Source organism: Rhineura floridana, chromosome 2 (assembly GCF_030035675.1).
Source record: "Rhineura floridana isolate rRhiFlo1 chromosome 2, rRhiFlo1.hap2, whole genome shotgun sequence".
Taxonomy (NCBI): Eukaryota; Metazoa; Chordata; class Lepidosauria; order Squamata; family Rhineuridae; genus Rhineura; species Rhineura floridana.
The window spans coordinates 160186944-160208155 of NC_084481.1; the positions used below are offsets into that span (position 1 = coordinate 160186944).

Below are 21212 nucleotides of genomic sequence, written 5' to 3' on the forward strand. Positions count from 1 at the left end.
CCCGTGTTGTGTATTTCCTCTGAAATGTACATGCCTTCACGATATGTTAACCCACCCAAGACAGGAGTCCCTGTTGCTGGAGCCAGAGCTGGGTCAAAGGCATCAATGTCAAAGCTCAGATGGATTGGTCTTTGTCCTCTGTGGAAGGAGAATCACTTTAGAATAATACAGGTATAACCCGTGTGCAATAAACCACATATACTTCATGGTAACTTGGGACATCAGTAGAATATGGCAAGCTAATCATTTGCTAACGTGAATAGGTTAAGTATCATTTTGCATGACAAAGCTTCCCAAAATGTCCATCCCCTAAAAAGTGTTACCTGCCCAAAAGATGGTCAAATGTTCTTTCCATCACTTTCTGGATTCCGAAACGATCAACATCTCTCATTGAAAAATACCGGATGCCATAATTCTTCAAAATATAGCTGTTTAAGAAAATATATAGCTGTTTAAAGCTATCACTATATGCAGCATACTGATGGCAGTAGGCCAAGCACTTACCTTTAAAAAAAATCATAAGAAACCTCTCTCAACCCAGCTATCTTGCACTTACTGTTCAGCAGGATCAACATCTCTAAGGCCGATATATACAATATCTGATTGTGAAAGGCAGGGCTTTAGCCAGGAAAATCCAGGAAGCAGTGGCACCTACAGAGGAATAGAAGAAAAGAACATGGTCGTGAAAGGGCTGGTTTTGTTTTACAGTCTTGTATTTACTATAAATAAAGGGAGATGAAGTGACTGTTCAGTCTTGTTGCATTTCTTTTACAGTTTTTTCTCCTAGGAGTAACACCATTTAATAGTTTAAGAACAAGGCTTCTCATATTCTCCACAGAGATTTGACCGGGGTATTTTTTTTGTGCGAGATGGAAGTGAATTCAGTTCAAGTATGTCAGATGATATCAAGGTGTGTAAGTTACACAATCACAGGAATAGTATTAGTGGAACTCTTATGCTGACCAAAGGGCCGCTTCATGTGTTGACCTTTCCATGGCAAATATTTTTATATTGAAATAAGTATATGAAGAGTAGTCATGGTTATCTATTATAATGCATATCTATAATAAGAAGCCATTGCTGTGCGCTCTTTGATGGATTAATTTTGCTTGCTTATATCTGATAAACCCTTAACTTTGGTTAAGACTCAGTTGATTGTATAGTGCTTTCAGAGGGATGGATGTGGTAAGCAGCAATTAGACAAACAGCCAGGTACAATAATGCTGTATCAAATAATTTGGCATGTTAATATAGATTACTTGGGTTACAGCAAAGTCTCTATTGTGCATAGCCTTAGGCAGAATACCACGATGAAATGATAGCTGCCATTCAAAAAGTCCACGTTATGTAAATCAGTGACTTAACACTGCTTTAAGATGGGATTGATCAAGAGGGAGTCATGAAATGACTGCTACCAGAAAGTATTACCTTAACTTTTTGAACAGACAGAATAAAAGTTTTGTCTATTAAACAAAAAACATGTTCATGCATAATCCCTCCTCCGGTAAGCAAAACTACCAAGACAGCTACAGATGAAGTCATACCAGTTAACTTTCAGCTACTGTCTGTTGTTGATTAACAGTTAATAGATTACTTGCTAAGAGATGGAAAAGGTGTTGAGCTTGGTAAGGTGGTACGCTATAATTAGCCAAAACATAGGTATAAAATTAAAACTTGTGATATTGAATTTTTCTCACTACACTTGTTTACCTGATGTGGTGGTGGTTATGCATAATGAACAGCACACCCAACTGTCCAGTACTTGTGTATACACACTATGCGCCTAGTTAGGCCTGCCACGCCTCTCCATTTGGCCCTTGAGGCTGTTTTGGCAAAGCCACACCTACCTGCCCTACACCTGAGTACTGCTTTGTCCACACAGTTTAATGCAAGCAAAAATGGGTCACCTGGCCATCATTGTGATGTTATGTGATTGACAGGCAGGTGGCTTCATCTACTTATCAAACTTGGCCTGCAGGTAGTAGGGAAAATCACTCACCACTGTATTAACTGTATACAGGTGGGTGTCACAATGTATCTAATGTAGCACACAGCCTTTATTTCAAACCAATAGCGTCAGTAACCAGCCATATTCTTCACTTTTAAGGCAACTTCCAGACTGGATTATGGCAGTGCACTCTACATGGGGCTCCCCTTGAAGATTACTAAGAAACAAGGGTGTAGTCATCCAGGGGCCTATTGGATCTTAGTTTTTTGGGAGCCAGGTCCCAGCAGGGCCCCTATATGTCCAGCATCCTGTGAGCCCAACCATAACAAAAGGGAAGTATACTAGCCACTAAGAAGAGTCCCAATGAGTTTCAATTGCAAGTTCCTAATTCAAAAAGCAAAGACAAGTTGTGGAGGGAGAAACAGTGAAACCTAATGATAGCATCCCATTTACATCATCAAGCAGGATATAAACGTGTAGACACGGAATTCAGTAATTCAAGCAATATCCCTGACCTTGAGAAAGGATAGTCAAATAGTGATAACGAGCAGAGAGCAGTATTCAAGGCTGACCAGGTTATTCTACAATCTTCGGTTGTATAATCTTAGAAGAGGGTGTGGCTGTGACTATCATGCTGTCGGAAGGCAGAGCTGGGGTCCCAATCCCGGGGAGCTGGATCCCGGAGAGTTGGGAGAAGAGTATTCGGATGGATGGCAGAGGGAAGGGGGAGGAACTTCCCCCCTTTGGAGCGAAGACGAAACAGAGGAACTGCCAGTGATAAGGTCGCTTAGCAACGGGGAGCCTGAGCCCTCCCTGGACTTTCTCACGCCTCCCCCTCTTTCAGGCTCAGAGCAAGAGGGGGAAGAGGGAGGGCTGCTCACAGCCGAAAAGCGGGGAGGCAGTTTACCATCAGCCCCTCCCCTATCCCCCATCCTGGAATCGGAAACTTCAGAAGAGGAGGGGGTGATGCTTCCCCCCTCACCGCGCACACGCAGACAGCTGAAAAGACAGGAGAGAAGGGGGGGAAGGCGGGCAGTACCTGAGGGGCAGTTAAGGAGGAGTGAAAGATTACGCGCCCGTTTGGCCCCTTCTTAAAGAACAGGCGGGAAGAAGTCCCTTGCTCTGTCAACTTTCTCCCAATGCCGCAGGACCTGTATCCCTGTATTCATGAGAAAACGCAGTCTTTGTTTGGACATTACCCTAATAAAACACGAATTAACTACAATCGTTGGTCTGGTTCCTGAGTCACATCCTGGGCCTGACAGCAGGGACCCTGCACTTCTGGATTTGCCACTACACTATTGCTCAGAAACATCAACAAGTCCAAAATGCAGCAGCCAGATTATTGACTGGGGTTCCATTTTGAACTTGCAAAACCCCTGTTTCAAAATAGCTGCATGGATTGACAGTTGGTTTCTGGACCTAATTCAAGGTGCTTCCATTAGTGTTTAAAGTCTTAGTTCCTGAATATCTGAAAGACCACCTCCTTTCCCACAGACCCTCTCAAGATCAGCAGAGGTGGCCCCCTTGATAGATCCACCATCCTCAGAAGTGTGTGGGGAGGGTGAGGCCCAGCAGAGCGCATTCTCTGTGGCAGCCCCTAAGGTTGTGGAATGCCCTCCCCACAGAGGTGCATCTGGCACCTTCATTGTGTAATTTCCATTGTATGCTCAAGACACACTTCTTTATCCTGACCTTTGACAACTGACTTTCAGGACCCAGCCTATTATCTTGACTGTAATTTGTTTTAAACTGTTTTTAATACTGTATTTTTAAATTGCAGTAACCCATCCTGTGACCATAAGAAATCAAATAAATGTTTTTTTTAATGTATTGCTACATGTATATCCCACGTTTCCTGCAAGGAGTTCAAAATGGTGTTCTCTCTTTTCATCCTCACAACAACTCTGTTAGGTTGGCTAGTTACCTTCTCTCAGCCTAACCTAAGGTCACCTAGTGAGCTTCATGGGTGAATAGAGATTTGTACCCTGGTCTCCTGGGCCCTAGTCCAACATTTTAACCCCTACACTGCATTGGCTCTAGTGTGAACCTCTCTCTTAAAGGGAGTAGCTGTCATCAGCCAGAATATAATGCCAAGTAGGCTATACCAGGGTCCTATTCTTGACAAGCCTCCAAGGCCAAGGAAACTGTCAGTTGTAACCAGTGAGAAAAGAACAAAAAGTATACTGGTTGCAGGAAGTAATAGCTAGGCTGACTCTTCCATGACTCTTACAAGCTCAATCAGGAGCAGGTTCTCTGTGTACTTGCCTGGCTGATCTGCATGCATACCAACAACCAGGTTGATGACATTAGTGTCTAGCAATTGAAAGGGAGTTCTTGCAAGTGCAAAGTACTGTTTTGAATATAGAGGATGCATGTGAGGAAACAATACATCTTTCATCTTTAGGATTTCAGATTATGATCATGTGCAGCATAGGGTGGGGTCTGGTGTTCCCAGTTATGTGCTCTGCAGACACGCGTAATGGAACTAATTGCACCCTCCACTAGATCAACCGTGATGGTTTGGATTTTAAATGAATTTGTTCAAGATTGTAGGGTAACTTGACATCTTAATGCCTGCCTTATAGACATGGCACAAACTTCTAGCATTAGTTTTCAGGATAGGAGTGCCCAAGTGCATTCCCATGAGTGAAGATTGTGATGTTACAATCCAGGTTATGGTTCCAGGCTGTCATGAGAGCCAAGCTATCTTAACAACACTAGATGGCTGTCTCACAGTGCAACCCTAACAATCTCTACTCAGAAGTAAGTCTTACTGAATTCAAGGGAACTTACTTTCAGGTGAAGTAAGTGGGTTAGGATTGCAGTCCAAGTTATATGGGAGGTTATTCTTCATAGGTGTCACCTATGCTTTATCTGATTAGTCAACAAACAGAACAGATTTCAATACAATCGACTTCATAACAGCCCAGCATAATCCATACTTACCTTATCCTGAAGTTCTCTTAAAAGAAACGAGACTGGCTGTCCATGGAGGTTTCCTGACAGGGTTGTGAGTGGAGTGTTAATGTCAGCATGTGCATCAACCCAGATCACGCATAGGTCTGGATACTGCCTTGAGTGCCCACTGATCGAACCAAGTGCTAAACTGCAAAAAATGAAACAGATCCAGGTTTTTATCAGTTCAACTTAAATTAATGCAAGTAACTTTTAGAGTAAGTGTGGGTTAATGCACAGAGAAAGTAGCCAGTTTTACAAAGGAACTTGGAGCCATATATGTGAGAACTGCATAATCTGGTTACTGATATCATGCCACAACTACCATCATTGCAAACACTGTCAGGCAAGTGTCAGATGTACAATAAATTCTGCCTAAGGCTTTTTTGGTTGTTTGGAGGGAATATGAAGGGATGAATGTAAACCTTGTAGGCTTCCCAAGTCTTTGTTTCCACAGAGATAAGAACCCAACCCAACTTGTTGTAGCAACCCCGCCTGTTTTCCTGTGCCTCCTGTCTGGTTCTTACAGGCACAGGTTGATACCTTACTGTGCCTCTGTGCTTCTGCTGAGAACAATAAAGAAATATAATTTAAATGGAGAGATAAAGCTAAATTAACGTATGTGCACATGCCCTTTTTATAAATGGACCCCATCACTTCTAGCAGTGCACAAAAGTGTGTAAGAACAGCTTTGCTGAATCAGGCCAGTTTCCCTATTTCCCACAGTGGCCAACCGGATGCCTCTGGAAAGCTCACAACCAGGACATGAAGAAAATAGTCCTCTCCTGGTATTGTTCCCTGCCAAGTGGTATTTAGAGACATGCTGCCTCTGGTCCTGGAAGATGCATTGCATACAAATATCATGATCAGTAGCCATGGGTAACTTTATTCTCCATGAATGTGTGTAATCCTTTTTTAAAGTTGACTGTCTTATCATGTGCCCTTGGTCACACATTCATGCAAACACACATGACACATATAACGAGACTGACATATATAATGAGATCTTGAGCTCAGGATCATGGTGTACCTTAGGGAGATTGCACTTTATAATTTAAAACATACAAACATTGATATACAAGTTACGGAACGAAAAAGGACAAGCTGTTTTAGTTCGAGCAGCAGCTTAGTTACAATTGGGGCAATCTATGGTAGGAAAAGCTGCCCCTCTGATATGGAGAAAAGGGGGCAGTTAGAGATGCCAAAACAAACTGGAGCCTAATTAGTACAACGTGGGGGACTTGATGAGTACATTTCACTGGTGGCAGTGTGGTTAAACTTTGAAGCGAGGAATACTGAAAAGGTGAAAAAGGAGAGAAGTGCTAATATTACCTCTCCTAGCTCTAAGAGAAGGAGGTGGAGGCCAGGTTCAGAAATCATCCTTGGCACCAGACTAACAAGAGTCCGTGGGGTTGGCTTGGTGAGGTGCCTGGACTAGCTGAACCCTACAGATCCCAGAAGCCTCTTAACGTTAGGAGGCTTCCTTGAACTGAGTTAGGAAAGGAAGTGCATAGCAATGTGTGCTCTAGTATCCCAAAGTGATCTGCGTTAATGTAGAAGGGAACTGAGTACAGGGAAGCAGCAAAGGAAGGGAGGGAAAGCTAAGTAAAGAAAGGGCTGGAGGGGCCTAAATGTCCCACAAAGTAGTCCTCCTCTGGATCCGTGAAATGGATCCTTTGAGATTTCATCCATGACTGAATATGGCAGTAGCTGGAACAGCCTACAATGAACCTAAGCAGGGAACTAGGCATCCCTCTTTAAAAAGTGAATTATACCACGTAGATTGTTTCCGCCAAGTAACAAAGAAACAAAGGTCTTGATGGGTGACTAGCAGTTGCCATGTGTGTGGAATGAATAGGGAAACAGAGTTCCTGAAACAGGGTGCCTATTGGGGCAACCCCCCCCAAGTTTTTTAACTTCATAGATGAGGGGGCAGGGGTCTAAGCTGGTGGCACGAGCTGGTGGCTTGTGCTTGAATTTTCTTTTCCCTCCTTTCCAATGCTTTTTCTTCATGTGTCATGCCTTTTTAGATTAAGAGTCAAAGGGCAGGAACATCTTAATACTGATTTTATTTTATTGATACAATTTAAGAACAACTCAAACTACACATTAACTGAGAGTAAGAGGAGTACTTCATATGTAAAAAAAATTCCTGTGTTTAAACATACAAATAAATTATCTGTTGGTTTTATTGGTTGGTCATCTTTACAAAATCTATAACTTTTGAAAAGCTTTGGGAACCTTGTTTTTTGGTGTGTGAAATAAAGTTCCACCACTCTGCAATGAATGCATTTTTGCACTTTTGTCCTCTTGTGATCTTCAGCTTCTGAGTCAATTTCTCTATTAATGCTAGTTGCCAAATTTTACTATACCACAATGAAAGAGACACCTTTCAAATCTTTCAGAAAATGTGCAATTAATGGGTCGCAACCAATAAAAAAACTAATCTGCTGTTTATCCTTAACAGCCTTGTTTTCATTCAAGAACAGACTAGTACTGATTTTTGCAAGCCACTTTGACAGTCTTCTTGGCTAATAAATGCCATAAATCAGTAACCAAGAAAGAGCTCTTGGGGTCATGGTGGATAGCTTAATACAAATGTCGATCCAGTTGTGTCAACGCAGCTGTGGAAAAAGGTAAATTCCATGCTAGGGATCACAATAAAATTGCTAATATAGTCATGTTTTCATTCAAATTTATGGTACAGCCACACTTGTGTAATAAAATACTGTGCATACTACTGGTTGCCTTGTCAACAGTGTTTTGGAGAAACAGCTCCAAACCCTCTTTCAATCCACCCCCAGCATGGCCTAAAACATTATTTTTTCCTCCTTACCACCCAAGCACTGGAGGTTGTGGAAGAATAGTTGTAGAAGATCCCATAGCTGCAGCTAAGAGGCCTCTAGGGAAGGACTTCCTGTGAGATCTGTAATATCCTGCAGCCTCAGAGATGTTCTCACAAGGAACATAGGATTGTGCCCTTATTCTGGGATAAACCCCCGACATCTGGTAGCTCTTGAAGCTTAACTAAATATACTCTTACTGTGCATGCTTATTGACAACTAGTTTATTTATACCAGGCAAAACTGATCAGTATTTGCCATAAGGGAACAATGACGTGACACTTGATTGTGTCAGTCACTTTTAATCAGTCATCATGAATCTGCATTAATGAATCCAATTAAGGAGGAGAGCGTTTTACCCAAATCATTTTTAAAGCTTATTTCATTCAATAGAGACCATCTTTCTCATTGATCCCTCCCAACTCACCTGTGATCACCTCCAATGGTTATACAGCTGTGTCCAGCCGCCACAGCTCCATTCACAGTGTCAGCCAGAACTTGGCTAGCTGATCCTACCGAACGTGGATATTTGACTAGATTGTTGTAGAGCTCATCGTTGGGCACCTGGGTGAAATCTAAATCTCCAAGATCATATACCTGGCAACCTAGGCATAAGCAGGAAAAAAAGCATTATGATTGCACTTTCCCAGTCTGGTGATAGGAAACACTGGTGGCTAGTATTAATTTGATTAATGTAAGTAGATACACAGCTGTTTTACATCCAAGTCACTTACTGTGCAGGGACCCCACAGCACTTGACTAAGGGCCCCAGGGCTTCCGGTTCCGGCCTCGATCACGGCAAGTAATCTTTTCGCCTCTCTCCACCCTTTACCCAAATAACCTTAGAGAATAATTCTAAACAGCCCTGAAGTTTTCTAAAAACCTGCCAACTCTAAGGACTACTTATCAAGGCCATAAAACAAAACAAGCGACAGCTCTTAATGTTTCCTTTCCTCCCCCGCTATACTGTGCATACTGTGCATTCCTGAGTCACCTTGCAAGTCCAGATGGTTTTAATTTACAGTTGGGGGAACGGCCGTGAATATTGGAACGCTGGGCGTTAATCTCTCAAACAGTATCTGTTTCATGCCCAGTAACACCACAGATAACAAGCTTCCCTACTCTAACTGACTACTTTGGCCTATTCAAGGGACATGGTGCTCACAAGAAGGAAGTGCAAAGACTTAGGGCTCGATCTTGATTCTCAAGCTACCCACGAACCCTCTAACTCTGTTTCGCAAGCAAAAATCACCCAATTTTTTGCCCCTAAACAATGCAACACTCAACCTGAAATGCTGTCTCGGTCTCCTCCTCCATTGTCAGAACCAGAGTCCGTGTGGGAATGGTCTCTGGCCCATAAATCTGTCCCCCTGGACTTAAAGGAGGATCCACCCGACAAGCCTAGCGGCAGAAATAAAGGCCGCAGAACTACGACTCGCAGGCTCAGCCGCAGAGCACTCCCGAGATGATGTCGTAGCATCCCTAGCTGGCATAAAAAGCCAGGTCAACATTGACTTAGACAAGGCAGCGGGAAATGATTTTCACCATCTTTCCTCAAACATGGACACCTCCCTCATGGGCTGGACATTACTGTTGTTGGAGGAGCTTAATCGCATCAAAACCTACCTGGAGGAAACAAATAGTTTATTAACTACCCTGGTAAAGGTAAATGGACTATCAAGCGTACGGGGAGTGATCAGAGGGGTTTCCCCTCAGACGCCCCCAATTCAAACTAATGCCGACCCTGTGAGTAAAATGCCCTGTTGCCACCATACCACAGGAGGAGTGATCCAAAAGACTGGCCCCCTGGAGGCCCGAGGGAAAAAAAAACCCAGAAGGAAAAAAATAAAACAAAACAAAAAGAAACCCAAGAACATCAAAAACCCCAAACTTCATTGTTACAAAAAATGGACTTTAGACCTCTTTTCTCACTACTTACCACAATGGGTCACCAAATCCAGGGAACACAAACAACAGAATCAATGCCAGTCCCGACTCCAGAAGAGACAACAAATGGAACAAATCACATGCTTCCAATCCTGACCATAGAGTCAGCCCCACTGCCAGGGCCTTTCTCATCATGTCAACATCATCTCCCCGTGACGTAGACGACAGCGGATTTCCCAACAGATACCAGTCAGAAAGATCATGTTAGCACAAATTGGAATCTCATTTTAAACTCAAAAAAACTGGTTTTTGAACAACCTGCGAAACACATGAGTAGCCCACTGCAGCCTACCTTTAAACAACATCTTGCAGACTTGATGGAAACTATCTTCCCAGGTTGGTTTCCACTGGAAGCTATAACTCAGGTTGACCCTCTAGCCAGTAATAACATCTGGGCACGCTCTATAATTACTTTCTCGGACTCTAATCATGCCAAAATAGTTTATGACTGCAGAGAAAGCCTCCTAAACCAAGGTATTACAGTAAGGAGACTCTTTACAAATATGGCCCCGCCCCAACGTCTAATACAACATCATTCTGGGGCGAAAATCCCCAAGGCCAGCGTGTGTGGGACCAATCTTCAAGCGCCTTAAGAACATAAGAACATAAGAAGAGCCTGCTGGATCAGGCCAGTGGCCCATCTAGTCCAGCATCCTGTTCTCACAGTGGCCAACCAGGTGCCTGGGGGAAGCCCGCAAGCAGGACCCGAGTGCAAGAACACTCTCCCCTCCTGAGGCTTCCGGCAACTGGTTTTCAGAAGCATGCTGCCTCTGACTAGGGTGGCACAGCACAGCCATCATGGCTAGTAACCATTGATAGCCCTGTCCTCCATGAATTTGTCTAATCTTCTTTTAAAGCCATCCAAGCTGGTGGCCATTACTGCATCTTGTGGGAGCAAATTCCATAGTTTAACTATGCGCTGAGTAAAGAAGTACTTCCTTTTGTCTGTCCTGAATCTTCCAACATTCAGCTTCTTTGAATGTCCACGAGTTCTAGTATTATGAGAGAGGGAGAAGAACTTTTCTCTATCCACTTTCTCAATGCCATGCATAATTTTATACACTTCTATCATGTCTCCTCTGACCCGCCTTTTCTCTAAACTAAAAAGCCCCAAATGCTGCAACCTTTCCTCGTAAGGGAGTCGCTCCATCCCCTTGATCATTCTGGTTGCCCTCTTCTGAACCTTTTCCAACTCTATAATATCCTTTTTGAGATGAGGCGACCAGAACTGTACACAGTATTCCAAATGCGGCCACACCATAGATTTATACAACGGCATTATGATATCGGCTGTTTTATTTTCAATACCTTTCCTAATTATTGCTAGCATGGAATTTGCCTTTTTCACAGCTGCCGCACACTGGGTCGACATTTTCATCGTGCTGTCCACTACAACCCCGAGGTCTCTCTCCTGGTCGGTCACCGCCAGTTCAGACCCCTTGCGACACTCTTACAAGTTCCCTAGGAACACAGAGAACCAGTACTCGACCATCGTCTGCCGCCGCATATTCTTTTGTCCCAGAAGAAATTCGGCTGATTGAAGTCTTTAAAGAATTGCCAAATAACGACCAGAAGGACATAATTTTAAGACTCTATCGCCTTAAATTCCATCTAAATGACATGCAGAAGGGCAGCAGCCCAGCAAGCGATGCTGGAAAATCCTCATACTTGGCTGTCGAACAGGACTGCAGACCTCCTCAGGAAGGATTAAGCATTGATGGTGTATCTTGGATAACGGTGGACTCTCTAAACCCCGACGATTCATCTACATCTGCCATTCCACCAATGAGGCCCACCTCTTCGAGCCCTTCTCAAGGCCCCACATCAGCTGACATGGTAGCCTGGCCCACGGCCCCGACGCGGGCTCTTCCTGAGGTCAGCCCACCATATTGACCAAGTGTGACCTCAGCTCAATTCTACCCCACCTATTGGGGATCCTCTCTACATTCAGTCCAGCGTGCCCATAGCCAGCCATCCTCCTCCTTGAATTTACTCTCATGGAACATCGCCGGCTGGAGGAATAAGATGAATGACCAAGAGTTCATAGATTATCTCCACCGTTTTGAAATCCTCTGCCTACAAGAGAACTGGCTTCTGGATTCCGCCCCTCTTATTTTACATGGGTACAAAGTATGGGAAAAACCAGCTAAAAAGTTCTGTGCCAAAGGCAGGGCGAGTGGAGGCTTAGCAACCTTGGTCACAACAACCATGGATAGCCGTGTAGCCTTGCCAACCGGCACACCTCCAGATGTCTGTTTGCCACTAATCTTTTCCCTCCCTGGACTACCCTCCATTATATGCCACAATGTATATTTCCCTCCTAATCCTTATTGTTGCACAGCCCCTATCTGGCTGGAAATGGAAAATTACATTGAAGGCTTGTTAAGTCGATATCCTCAACACCAGATGCTTATTTGTGGCAATTTTAACGCCAGAATGGGTACATCTGTTCCGGATCCTAGTTCTCCCCACTGGCCCCTCCCTCTTTACTCAATATCACCAACGAGACAGTCATGGGATAAAACTGCCAATAGGAATGGGCAAGCCCTTGCACACTGGCTAGTTAATTTCCAACTGATGTGCCTCAATGGCACAGCGCTTGATGCCTCTAGGGTTATTTTTAATTACATCTCCGACAAAGGGGCGAGCATTGTGGACTACATCTTGGGTTCCCTTCCCTTAGCGCCACTGATAAAGGAATTTTCAGTTGACCCAAGACCAGACAGTGACCATCTCCTGCTCAAGCTATCCCTCTTTAACAATCATTCCCCCACGCATGAGCCTCCAAATCCCCAGGTGGGCTGTCTCTTTGGTTCTACCCGCCTTAAATGGTCTATTTCTATAGGATCTAATGTAATCCAACACCTGCAGTCCTACCCAATGTTAGATTTGCGCCAGTCAGCAGTGGCTAGCGCATTGAACATACACGAAATATACGGCCAGATTGCAGGAGATTTAAAAACTCATGTAACCACCCACGGCCAAAAAAAAAAGCAAGCCAAACCTAGATCATGGTATGATGCCGAATGCAGAACAAAAAAAAAAGAAATCTACGCCCACATTAGAATAGTACAACGTGACCCTTCACCTGGGACGGTAGAGTCTCTGATACAAATAAAAAAACAATATAAAGCTATGCTCTGGGATAAGAAACAAGCTTTCATCGCCGATAACTGGTGTGCCCTTGGCCTCGCTCTTTTTCAGAACAACAATGTAGATTTTTGGAAAATAATTCAAGAGGGGCTACATCAAAACTCCTATGTTAACATTCCTCCTATTCTCCCAGATGTCTGGGTGACACATTTTCGTGCCATCTTCGACCCCCTTACTCCTTCTCATCACGGTCCCATTGATGATATACCATTTGTTCCTCTCCCGATTTGGCCCCCGGTCACCTGCCTTGAGATCGAAGAGTTAATTGCAACTCTTTGCCCAGGCAAGGCCCCAGGGGAGGACATGCTCCCCGCGGAGATTTTTACAGTAGATCCCTCTTGGTGGACTCCCATTTTAGCTACCCTTTTCTCTGCAATTAATTCCACTGCTAACATCCCGAAAGGGTGGCGTACTAGTATTGTAGTCCCAATATACAAAAATGGCGATCCAACCGACCCTCGGAATTATAGGCCAATTAGCCTCCTTGATGTATCTTCTAAATTATACGCCCGTTACCTATTGAATAAACTAAGGTCATGGGATACTTGCAATAATGTAATCCAGGAAGAACAAGCAGGTTTTAGGCCAGGAAGAAGCACAATTAGGGTTGCCAGGTCTCCGGTTTTTGGCCAGAGACTCAGGGAAAAAGGGGCCATCTCCGGCCTCCGGCAATACTTGTTTTAAAAAGGTGGATCTCCGGTTTTCATTGGCCCCCTCAGCCACACATGCGTGATTGACCACGCATACGTTGGGCTGCGGCTGGCCGACTTCCGCTCTTTATCATTCAGGCTGCTCAGGCAGGCAGGACTTGAGCAGCCGCCACAGTGAGGGAGAGGGACCTCTCCAGCAGCAGCAGCCCTTGCCCGCTCCCGCCACCACCCACCCACAGAACATACAGGTGAGGCGCGTGCGTGAGGGTGATGATCTGATGGCCCATGGGTGGGTGGAGGCGAGCGGTGGCAGCGGAGGCTAGGCTGGGCCAGCCTGGCTCTCTTAGCCCCGGCCCGGACTCGGAGCCAGTTACCCTGGGGCTCAGGCTGCTGCAGTCTCTGGTTGGGGGCGGGGGGCCCATCGCGGCCGCTGCCGTGGGTGGAGGCGAGTGGTGGCAGTGGAGCCCAGGCTGGGCCGGCTCCCTCTTAGCCCCGGCCCGGTCCGGATTCGGAACCAGAGCCAGTTCCCCTGGGGCTCAGGCAGGCTGCAGTCTCTGGTTGGGGGGGCATCACACAGCCGCTGCCGCGCCCAGCGTCTCAAGACGAGGCCCACGCCAGCGGGTGAAGCCGGCGGCCGTCCTTTCCCAAGCCTCCTGCTGAGTCTGTAGTCCGCGTCGGCCCGTCTCGGCAGCAGTTGCTAGGAGATGGGCGACGCGGCTTGTCAGCCTCAGCAGGAGCCGTGGAGGGCAGGCCGGGCCAGCTCCTTTTTAGCCCTGGAGCCGGTTCCCCTGCTCCGGAAAGGACGGCCACCGGCTTCACCCCTCCTGCTGTGGGCGCCGCTGGGCAGCAGCGGCCGCGATGGGGCCCCCCCCCAGCGGCGCCAAGCAGGAGGGGCGAAGCGGCCGGCCGGCCGGAGCAGGAGAACCGGCTGGACTAAGGAGGAGCCGGCCCGGCCTGCCATCCACGGCTCCTGCTGAGGCTGACAAGCCTCGTCGGACCCGTCTCCTAGCAACCGCTGCTGAGACGGGCCAACGCGGCCTACAGGCTCAGCAGAAGGCTTGGGAAAGGAGGACGGCCGCCGGCTTCACCCGCTGGCGTGGGCCTCGTCTTGAGACGCTGGGCGCGGCAGCGGCCGTGTGATGCCCCCCCCAACCAGAGACTGCAGCCTGCCTGAGCCCCAGGGGAACTGGCTCTGTTCCGAATCCGGACCGGGCCGGGGCTAAGAGGGAGCCGGCCCAGCCTGGGCTCCACTGCCACCACTCGCCTCCACCCACGGCAGCAGCCGCGATGGGCCCCCCGCCCCCAACCAGAGACTGCAGCAGCCTGAGCCCCAGGGTAACTGGCTCCGAGTCCAGGCCGGGGCTAAGAGAGCCAGGCTGGCCCAGCCTAGCCTCCGCTGCCACCGCTCGCCTCCACCCACCCATGGGCCATCAGATCATCACCCTCACGCACACGCCTCACCTGTATGTTCTGTGGGTGCCTTTTTTTGTAGTTTTATTTTTACTATTTAAGTTTGGAAATGATGCCAAATTTTTGTATCTCTTTAATCAATGTGTTATATTTGGTGATATATATTGCATTATATATTGATGTGTATATCAATATATACTGATATGTATTACACTTACACAAACACATTAAAAGGGTGAGAATTCTAGCCTTTTGCATACTACATAGCCTCTTCATAGAGCTCCCAAGCAGTGATATCTTGGTGTTGTGATGTACAGAAATGGAGAATATACCCTGGATTCCTGATTTTATTTTACTGGGGTGAGGTGGGGGTGATTTGCAGCACTGAATTTTTCTGAACAGAACACTTACAGATTTTCTGACAGTTGGCTGACTCCTGATACTAAACAATTGCACCAGCTTATCTGCCAATAGGTCAGTGGTGCCTTTAACCGCATCAATCCATCTCTTGTTTGGCCTTCCTCTTTTTGTACTCCCTTCTGTTTTTCCCAGCATTATTGTCTTTTCTAGTGAATCGTGTCTTCTCATTATGTGTCCAAAGTATGATAACCTCAGTTTCATCATTTTAGCTTCTAGTGATAGTTCTGGTTTAATTTGTTCGGACACCCAATTATTTGTCTGTTTTGCCTAGAATGTCCTCCCTTGTCCTTAACATGGCTGCAACCGTATCTACTCAGAAGTAAGTCCTATTGAGTTCTATGGGGCTTAGTTCCTTAATAAGCATGTTTATAATTGCTGCCTTCAGGAGCATCCATCTGTGCTCCCATCTAACATCTCTGCAACACTAGGCTCCTTTCTTCCAATAATGGCCTGGCCTGAGGGCACGTAAACCCTTCTTGCCAGAAGCAAGGAAGCTAGATTAAATGTTCCCTAAAGGTGTTGAACTGTGACCTGGGAGACCAGGGTTCAAATCCCCACACAGCCATGAAGCTCACTGGGTGACCTTGGGCCAGTCACTGCCTCTCAGACTCAGAGGAAGGCAATAGTAAACCACCTCTGTCTGAATACTGCTTACCATGAAGACCCTATCTGGGACTAACTTGAAGGCAGTCCATTTCCATTTTGCATCACCCTAAGCTTGTGAGAAAGAATGACCTTGTCACTTCAGATGGACCTAGGAACACCCTATTTTAGGTAAGATTTCTATTTTAATCTCCAGAGAATTTTTTTTGAATGGCATGCTCCAAGCAACTGTGGTTGATACAATGTATCATACTTAATGATATCACTAGGGCCCGCCCCATGACATCACCAGGGCCCACCCCATGACGTCACTAGGGCCCGCCCCATGACATCACTAGGGCCCGCCCCATGACATCACTAGGGCCCGCCCCCATTTTCTCAGGTTTTTGGATGGCTCCGACCTGGCAACCCTGAGCACAATAGACCAAGTCTATACTCTATATCACCTAATTAGCAAGTCAGCATTGGCCCCACCGAATTCCCTATATATGGCCTTTGTGGATTTTTCAGTGGCGTTTGACTCAATAGACAGAAACCACCTTTGGACCAAGTTAGGTCAAACTAATTTGGACAAGAGGCTTCTATGGCTTATTAGGTCATTGCATCAGGACAATTCCCTCCAAGTACGTCTAGGACTGAATGGAGCGCTGTCACACCCGATTCCTGTGGCCAGGGGAGTAAAACAGGGCTGCATATTGGCCCCTTTCTTATTTAATTTTTACCTGAATGGGTTAGTTCCTGCTCTATCTTCCCCAGCCTATTTCCCTCCTGCCATTGGTACCAGGAAAATTTCTATCCTGTTATACGCTGACGACCTCGTATTATTGTCCATAACAGAAATAGGCATGAAAAGATCATTAATGAGGTTGACTGAGTATTGCAAGGAACATTCCCTTGTGATAAATCACTCTAAAACTAAAGTTATGATATGTGGGAAGAATAGGAGGTGTACCCCCAGATGGCTAATAAATTATCAGCGATTAGAGCAAGTCCACTCTTTTAAATACCTCGGCCTTCACCTCAGCCATAACACCTCCTGGAAGAAGCACCTTGATAAAACCAAACTCCTGAGTGCCAGAACCTGCGCCCAAATCCGCAGATTCTTTTACTCTCATGGGGGACAGTTAGTTAAACCCATGCTGAAAATTTACAAGGCCAAGGTTCTTCCGAAGATCCTATATGGAGCAGAGCTATGGGGTCAGGCGGTTAAGTCGAAGCTTGAGGTAATCCAAAATTCCTTAATGAGGCAGCTAACTGGTCTCCCCCCTGGAGTGCCCTCGGCCCACCTGAGAGCCGAGTTAGGCCTCCCTTCCTTGGCAGCCAAAGTCGACCTGGCCACTTTGAGATTCTGGCGTAAAACTCTCCAAATGGACGATACTTCCATAGCCAGGCTCTGTTGGCAGGATCAGTCTAGTGTAGAGAGACTAGCCCAACGCCGCCCAGCTTTATTGGCTACATACGAACTCACTTGGGACGACCTTTTAACCCTCCCCCCTACTGCACTTCGGAACCGAGTCTTTGATTTTGATGCGAATCAAGACAGAGCCACAATTGCCATTTCCCCCTTTTCCCCATGGTTTCCACACCTTAAGCCTAACCATGCTGTTTCCCACTAGGGTTGCCAGGTCGGAACCATCCAAAAACCTGAGAAAATGGGGGCGGGCCCTAGTAATGTCACGGGGTGGGCCCTAGTGACATCACAGGGCGGGCCCTGGTGATGTCATGCGGCGGGCTCTAGTGACATCACAGGGTGGGCCCTAGTGATGTCATGGGTGGGCCCTAATTATGTCATTAAGCATGATACATTAAGTATCAACCACAGTTGCTTGGAGCATACAATTAAAAAAAAAATCTCTGATTGGAAATTAAAATAGAAATCTTACCTAAAAGAGGGTGTTCCCAAGTCCAGCTGAAGTGACAAGGTCATTCCTTCTCACAAGCTTAGGGAGCATGGATGCAAAATGGAAATGGACTGCCTTCGTTGGTCCCGAATAGGGTTTTCATGGTAAGCAGTATTCAGAGGTGGTTTACTATTGCCTTCCTCTGAGGCTGAGAGGCAGTGACTGGTCCAAGGTCACCCAGTCAGCTTCATGGCTGTCTGAGGATTCAAACCCTGGTCTGCCAAGTCATAGTTCAACACTTTTAGGGAACATTTAATCTAGCTTCCTTGCTTCTGGCAAGAAGGGTTTACGTGCCCTCAGGCCACGCCATTATAGGAAGAAAGGAGCCTAGTGTTGCAGAGATGTTAGATGGGAGCACAGATGGATGCTGTAGTTTGTCATGGGTGGCGGGAACTCTAACTGCGAGGGGAAACAACACTTCCAAGGATTCTTTGGGGAAAGTCATGCACTTTAAATGTGAGTTGGATGTGCATTATTTCTTGCTGTGAGCTGCTTTAGTTTCCTCTAGAAGCTAACAAGTAAGGCCCCAATACCAAAACAAAAAAATAAAAATTAACACATGGAAGGAATACACCAGGCATAGGGAACCATAGGACTTCCAGCTATGCCTCTGGTCCTGGGGATTGCAATTCAGAGCCATCCAGAAGGCCTAAAAAAAAAAAAAAACAAGCAAAGCCCCCCCTTTTTAAAAAAAAAATTGAAATAAAAGAACATAAGGTTGCCAGTGGTAAACTTACCAGAGCCAAACCCACAACATTTTAAAGGAATTTATACACCTACACACCTGATCATGTGTAAACAATTAAATAGCTGAAGTTAGTTCAAAGCTTGTAACTAAGCTACAATCCAATACACACTTACCTGGGAGTAAGTACCATTGAACCCAATGGAGTTTACTTCTGAGTAGACATGTATTGGTTTGTAGTAAGAAGTGGGGGATGATTATATTGGATGGCAGTGGTGAAAACAACCCTTAATCCTCTGCTGAATTTTCCTCTGAGTAGCTGCTTTTTGTGTTTATTTATTTAAGGCATTTATACCCCACCCTTTAGCCAAAAGGGCTGGGAGACTGTTACTTGCGTCTGCTGTATAATGGCCAAGGGTGTTGCTAGCAGCAATGCAGTGGCAAATTCAGGAGTGCAGGGTCCCTTCATGAAAGTCACAGCCACACCCCTCCCACCTTTCCCTCTTCTGCTGCTGGGTTGAGAATGAGATCCTTGCTAATGCATTTATCCACAACAGAGGTCCCTAGGAGCCTATAGGCATGAAAGGGGAGTGTATTAGCTACTGAGAAGAGTCTGCTCAGTGACTTACCTCCTTTTACTCTGATTGGCTCCAATCAGCAGGAAAGGACAAGGATGCATGTTAGAAGACTCTTCTAAGTGGCTAACACACTCCCCTGTCATGTTGATCGGCTCATAGAATGCTGGAAACACAGGGATTCTGCTGAGACCCTGCTCCCAAAAAAGTAAGGCATCTAAGACTCCCCGAGACCCTGGACGACTACACCCTTGTTGCTAAGTTCTTGAAAAACTCTGGGCAACAATCTGCATAAATGTATACAGTGCTTCTGGGCAAATTAAAATAGTGTGTGTACACACAATATATTTAAAGCATGTTTCTCCTTCCCCAAAGAATCCTGGGAACTGTTGTTTGTTAAGGGTGCTTGAAATTTTAGCTGTGAGGGGTAAACTACATTTCCACAATTCTTTGTGGGAAGCCGCACACTTTAAATGTACGGTGTGTATGCAGCCTGGGATCTCACTGGCACTGTAGTTTGCTCCCCTATGAGCAAAATAAAAATAAACATGTGTTTTTAAAAAGTGGGGAGTAGCAGATCTGGGTCTAGCAGAAAAGACCCAGGGCTCAACCTCCCCTGATAATGCCCCTAGCGATTTCAGATTATTATAAATAATAATTAATGCAGTTTATAGCAAGCAAAAAAGACGGGTCTCTGCCCTGAGATGTTTAGAACAGAAAAATAAGATGAAGTCTTTCTTCTGGTTGACCCAATTCATTTTAGAGGAAAAGACTCTAAAGCCCATCCCAAGCCTAGTTACTCCAAAGCAATCCTCACGAAATTGAGTGGGCTTTCTCCCACCCAAGCGTGTTTAGGATTGCAGTCTTCATCCTGGAGGAAGAACATGCTTTCTTGGAAGTAACTATCATAGGAGGTTCCCAAAGGGGGCACAAGGCTGCAGCAAGTTTTTCTGAGTAAATGAACACTTACAGAGAAAGAGAGAAAGAAAGAAAGAAAGAAAGAAAGAAAGAAAGAAAGAAAGAAAGAAAGAAAGAAAGAAAGAAAGAAAGAAAGAAAGAAAGAAAGAAAGAAAGGGTGGAGAGCAATTTCTGGTTTCACCAGCCCATGTATCTCCACCCCGAGCAGAGAGTGAGTCTGCTACAGGCTGCTGGTGCTTGGGAGAAAAAGGCTCCCAAGCATGCAAGAGAAGAGGTGAGGGAGCCCTGGGATCAGTGAGGGAAAGAAGCGGAAGGGGGGATAGAGAAGGGGGAGGGAGAGAAATACCAATGTTTCTCACGCAAAATAAAAATAAATAAACAGACAAAGAAATCAAAGGGGGAGGGGAGAAAGGGGAGGGAAGTCAAGGACAGGGAGAGAGGATGCCTCTAAATGCAGGGGGGGGAAGGTGGGACACTATCCTGGGTGAGCTGGAGCTGGAAAAGAGGCGGCGCCCGATGTGTCATCCTCTTATTGCCTGCACTTGGAATGCCACTGCTCCCCGGCCACAGCTGCTCATCAGCTCTAGAGCAGCTAGAACTCCCTAAAACCCTCAAAGCCGGGGCATTTGCCAGCCAGCCAACTCACCTCCTACTTGCTCCACGCCACGGAAGAATGAGAATGAGAGGTGGTGCTTGGGAAGGCAAATGGAGTCCTTCCCCTGAGGTGTGCACGTCTGCATGCAAAGGAGAGAGAGAGAGAGAGAGAGAGAGAGAGGAGGCAAAGCAGATAGAAGAAGCAAGGGGAAAATTGGCGTCTGCATGACTGGCTCCTCCCTCCTGGGAGTCCACAATAGCCGGAGATTAAACAACATGGGGGCAATTCTGGCCGGAGGTGAGAAAAGCAGGGGCGGGGCCGGAGTCTCCGGCTGTTTGCCGGAGACCTGGCATCGCTATTTCCCACTATTTCGAGACAATTACGCGAGCTCCACTCCGGAAAGCTTTCACGGAACTTCGGTTCCAAACAATGCCGTCAGCTTACCTGGAAGGGAGATATAGGAAAATACCCAACTCACAGCGGCTTTGTATTTTAGGCTGTGGGGTGGTCGAGGACATAACACATTATTTATTATCCTGTCTGTTATATGACGACCCAAGAAGGAATTTTTTAGCGCAAATCATAAACTCAAATGGGGAGAGGTCC

General features: G+C 46.0%; 1 protein-coding gene across 2 annotated transcripts in view; it reads right to left on the bottom strand.

The window, feature by feature from the left end:
- The window catches only part of ARG2 (arginase 2), a 38092-nt gene that overhangs the window by 2499 nt on the left and 14381 nt on the right, over window positions 1–21212 (bottom strand). The window contains exons 1-6 of one of the 2 annotated variants that reach the window (XM_061611076.1): window positions 20658–20766; window positions 8177–8354; window positions 4898–5057; window positions 557–651; window positions 324–428; window positions 2–138 (exon numbers count right to left, since the gene is read on the bottom strand). In XM_061611076.1, the coding sequence (XP_061467060.1) occupies window positions 2–138; window positions 324–428; window positions 557–651; window positions 4898–5057; window positions 8177–8354; window positions 20658–20751 (769 nt within the window). In that variant the 5' untranslated portion in view covers window positions 20752–20766. Of the gene's footprint in view, window position 1; window positions 139–323; window positions 429–556; window positions 652–4897; window positions 5058–8176; window positions 8355–20657; window positions 20767–21212 lie in introns of those variants that run through there. The other variant, XM_061611075.1, reaches the window with a different exon arrangement.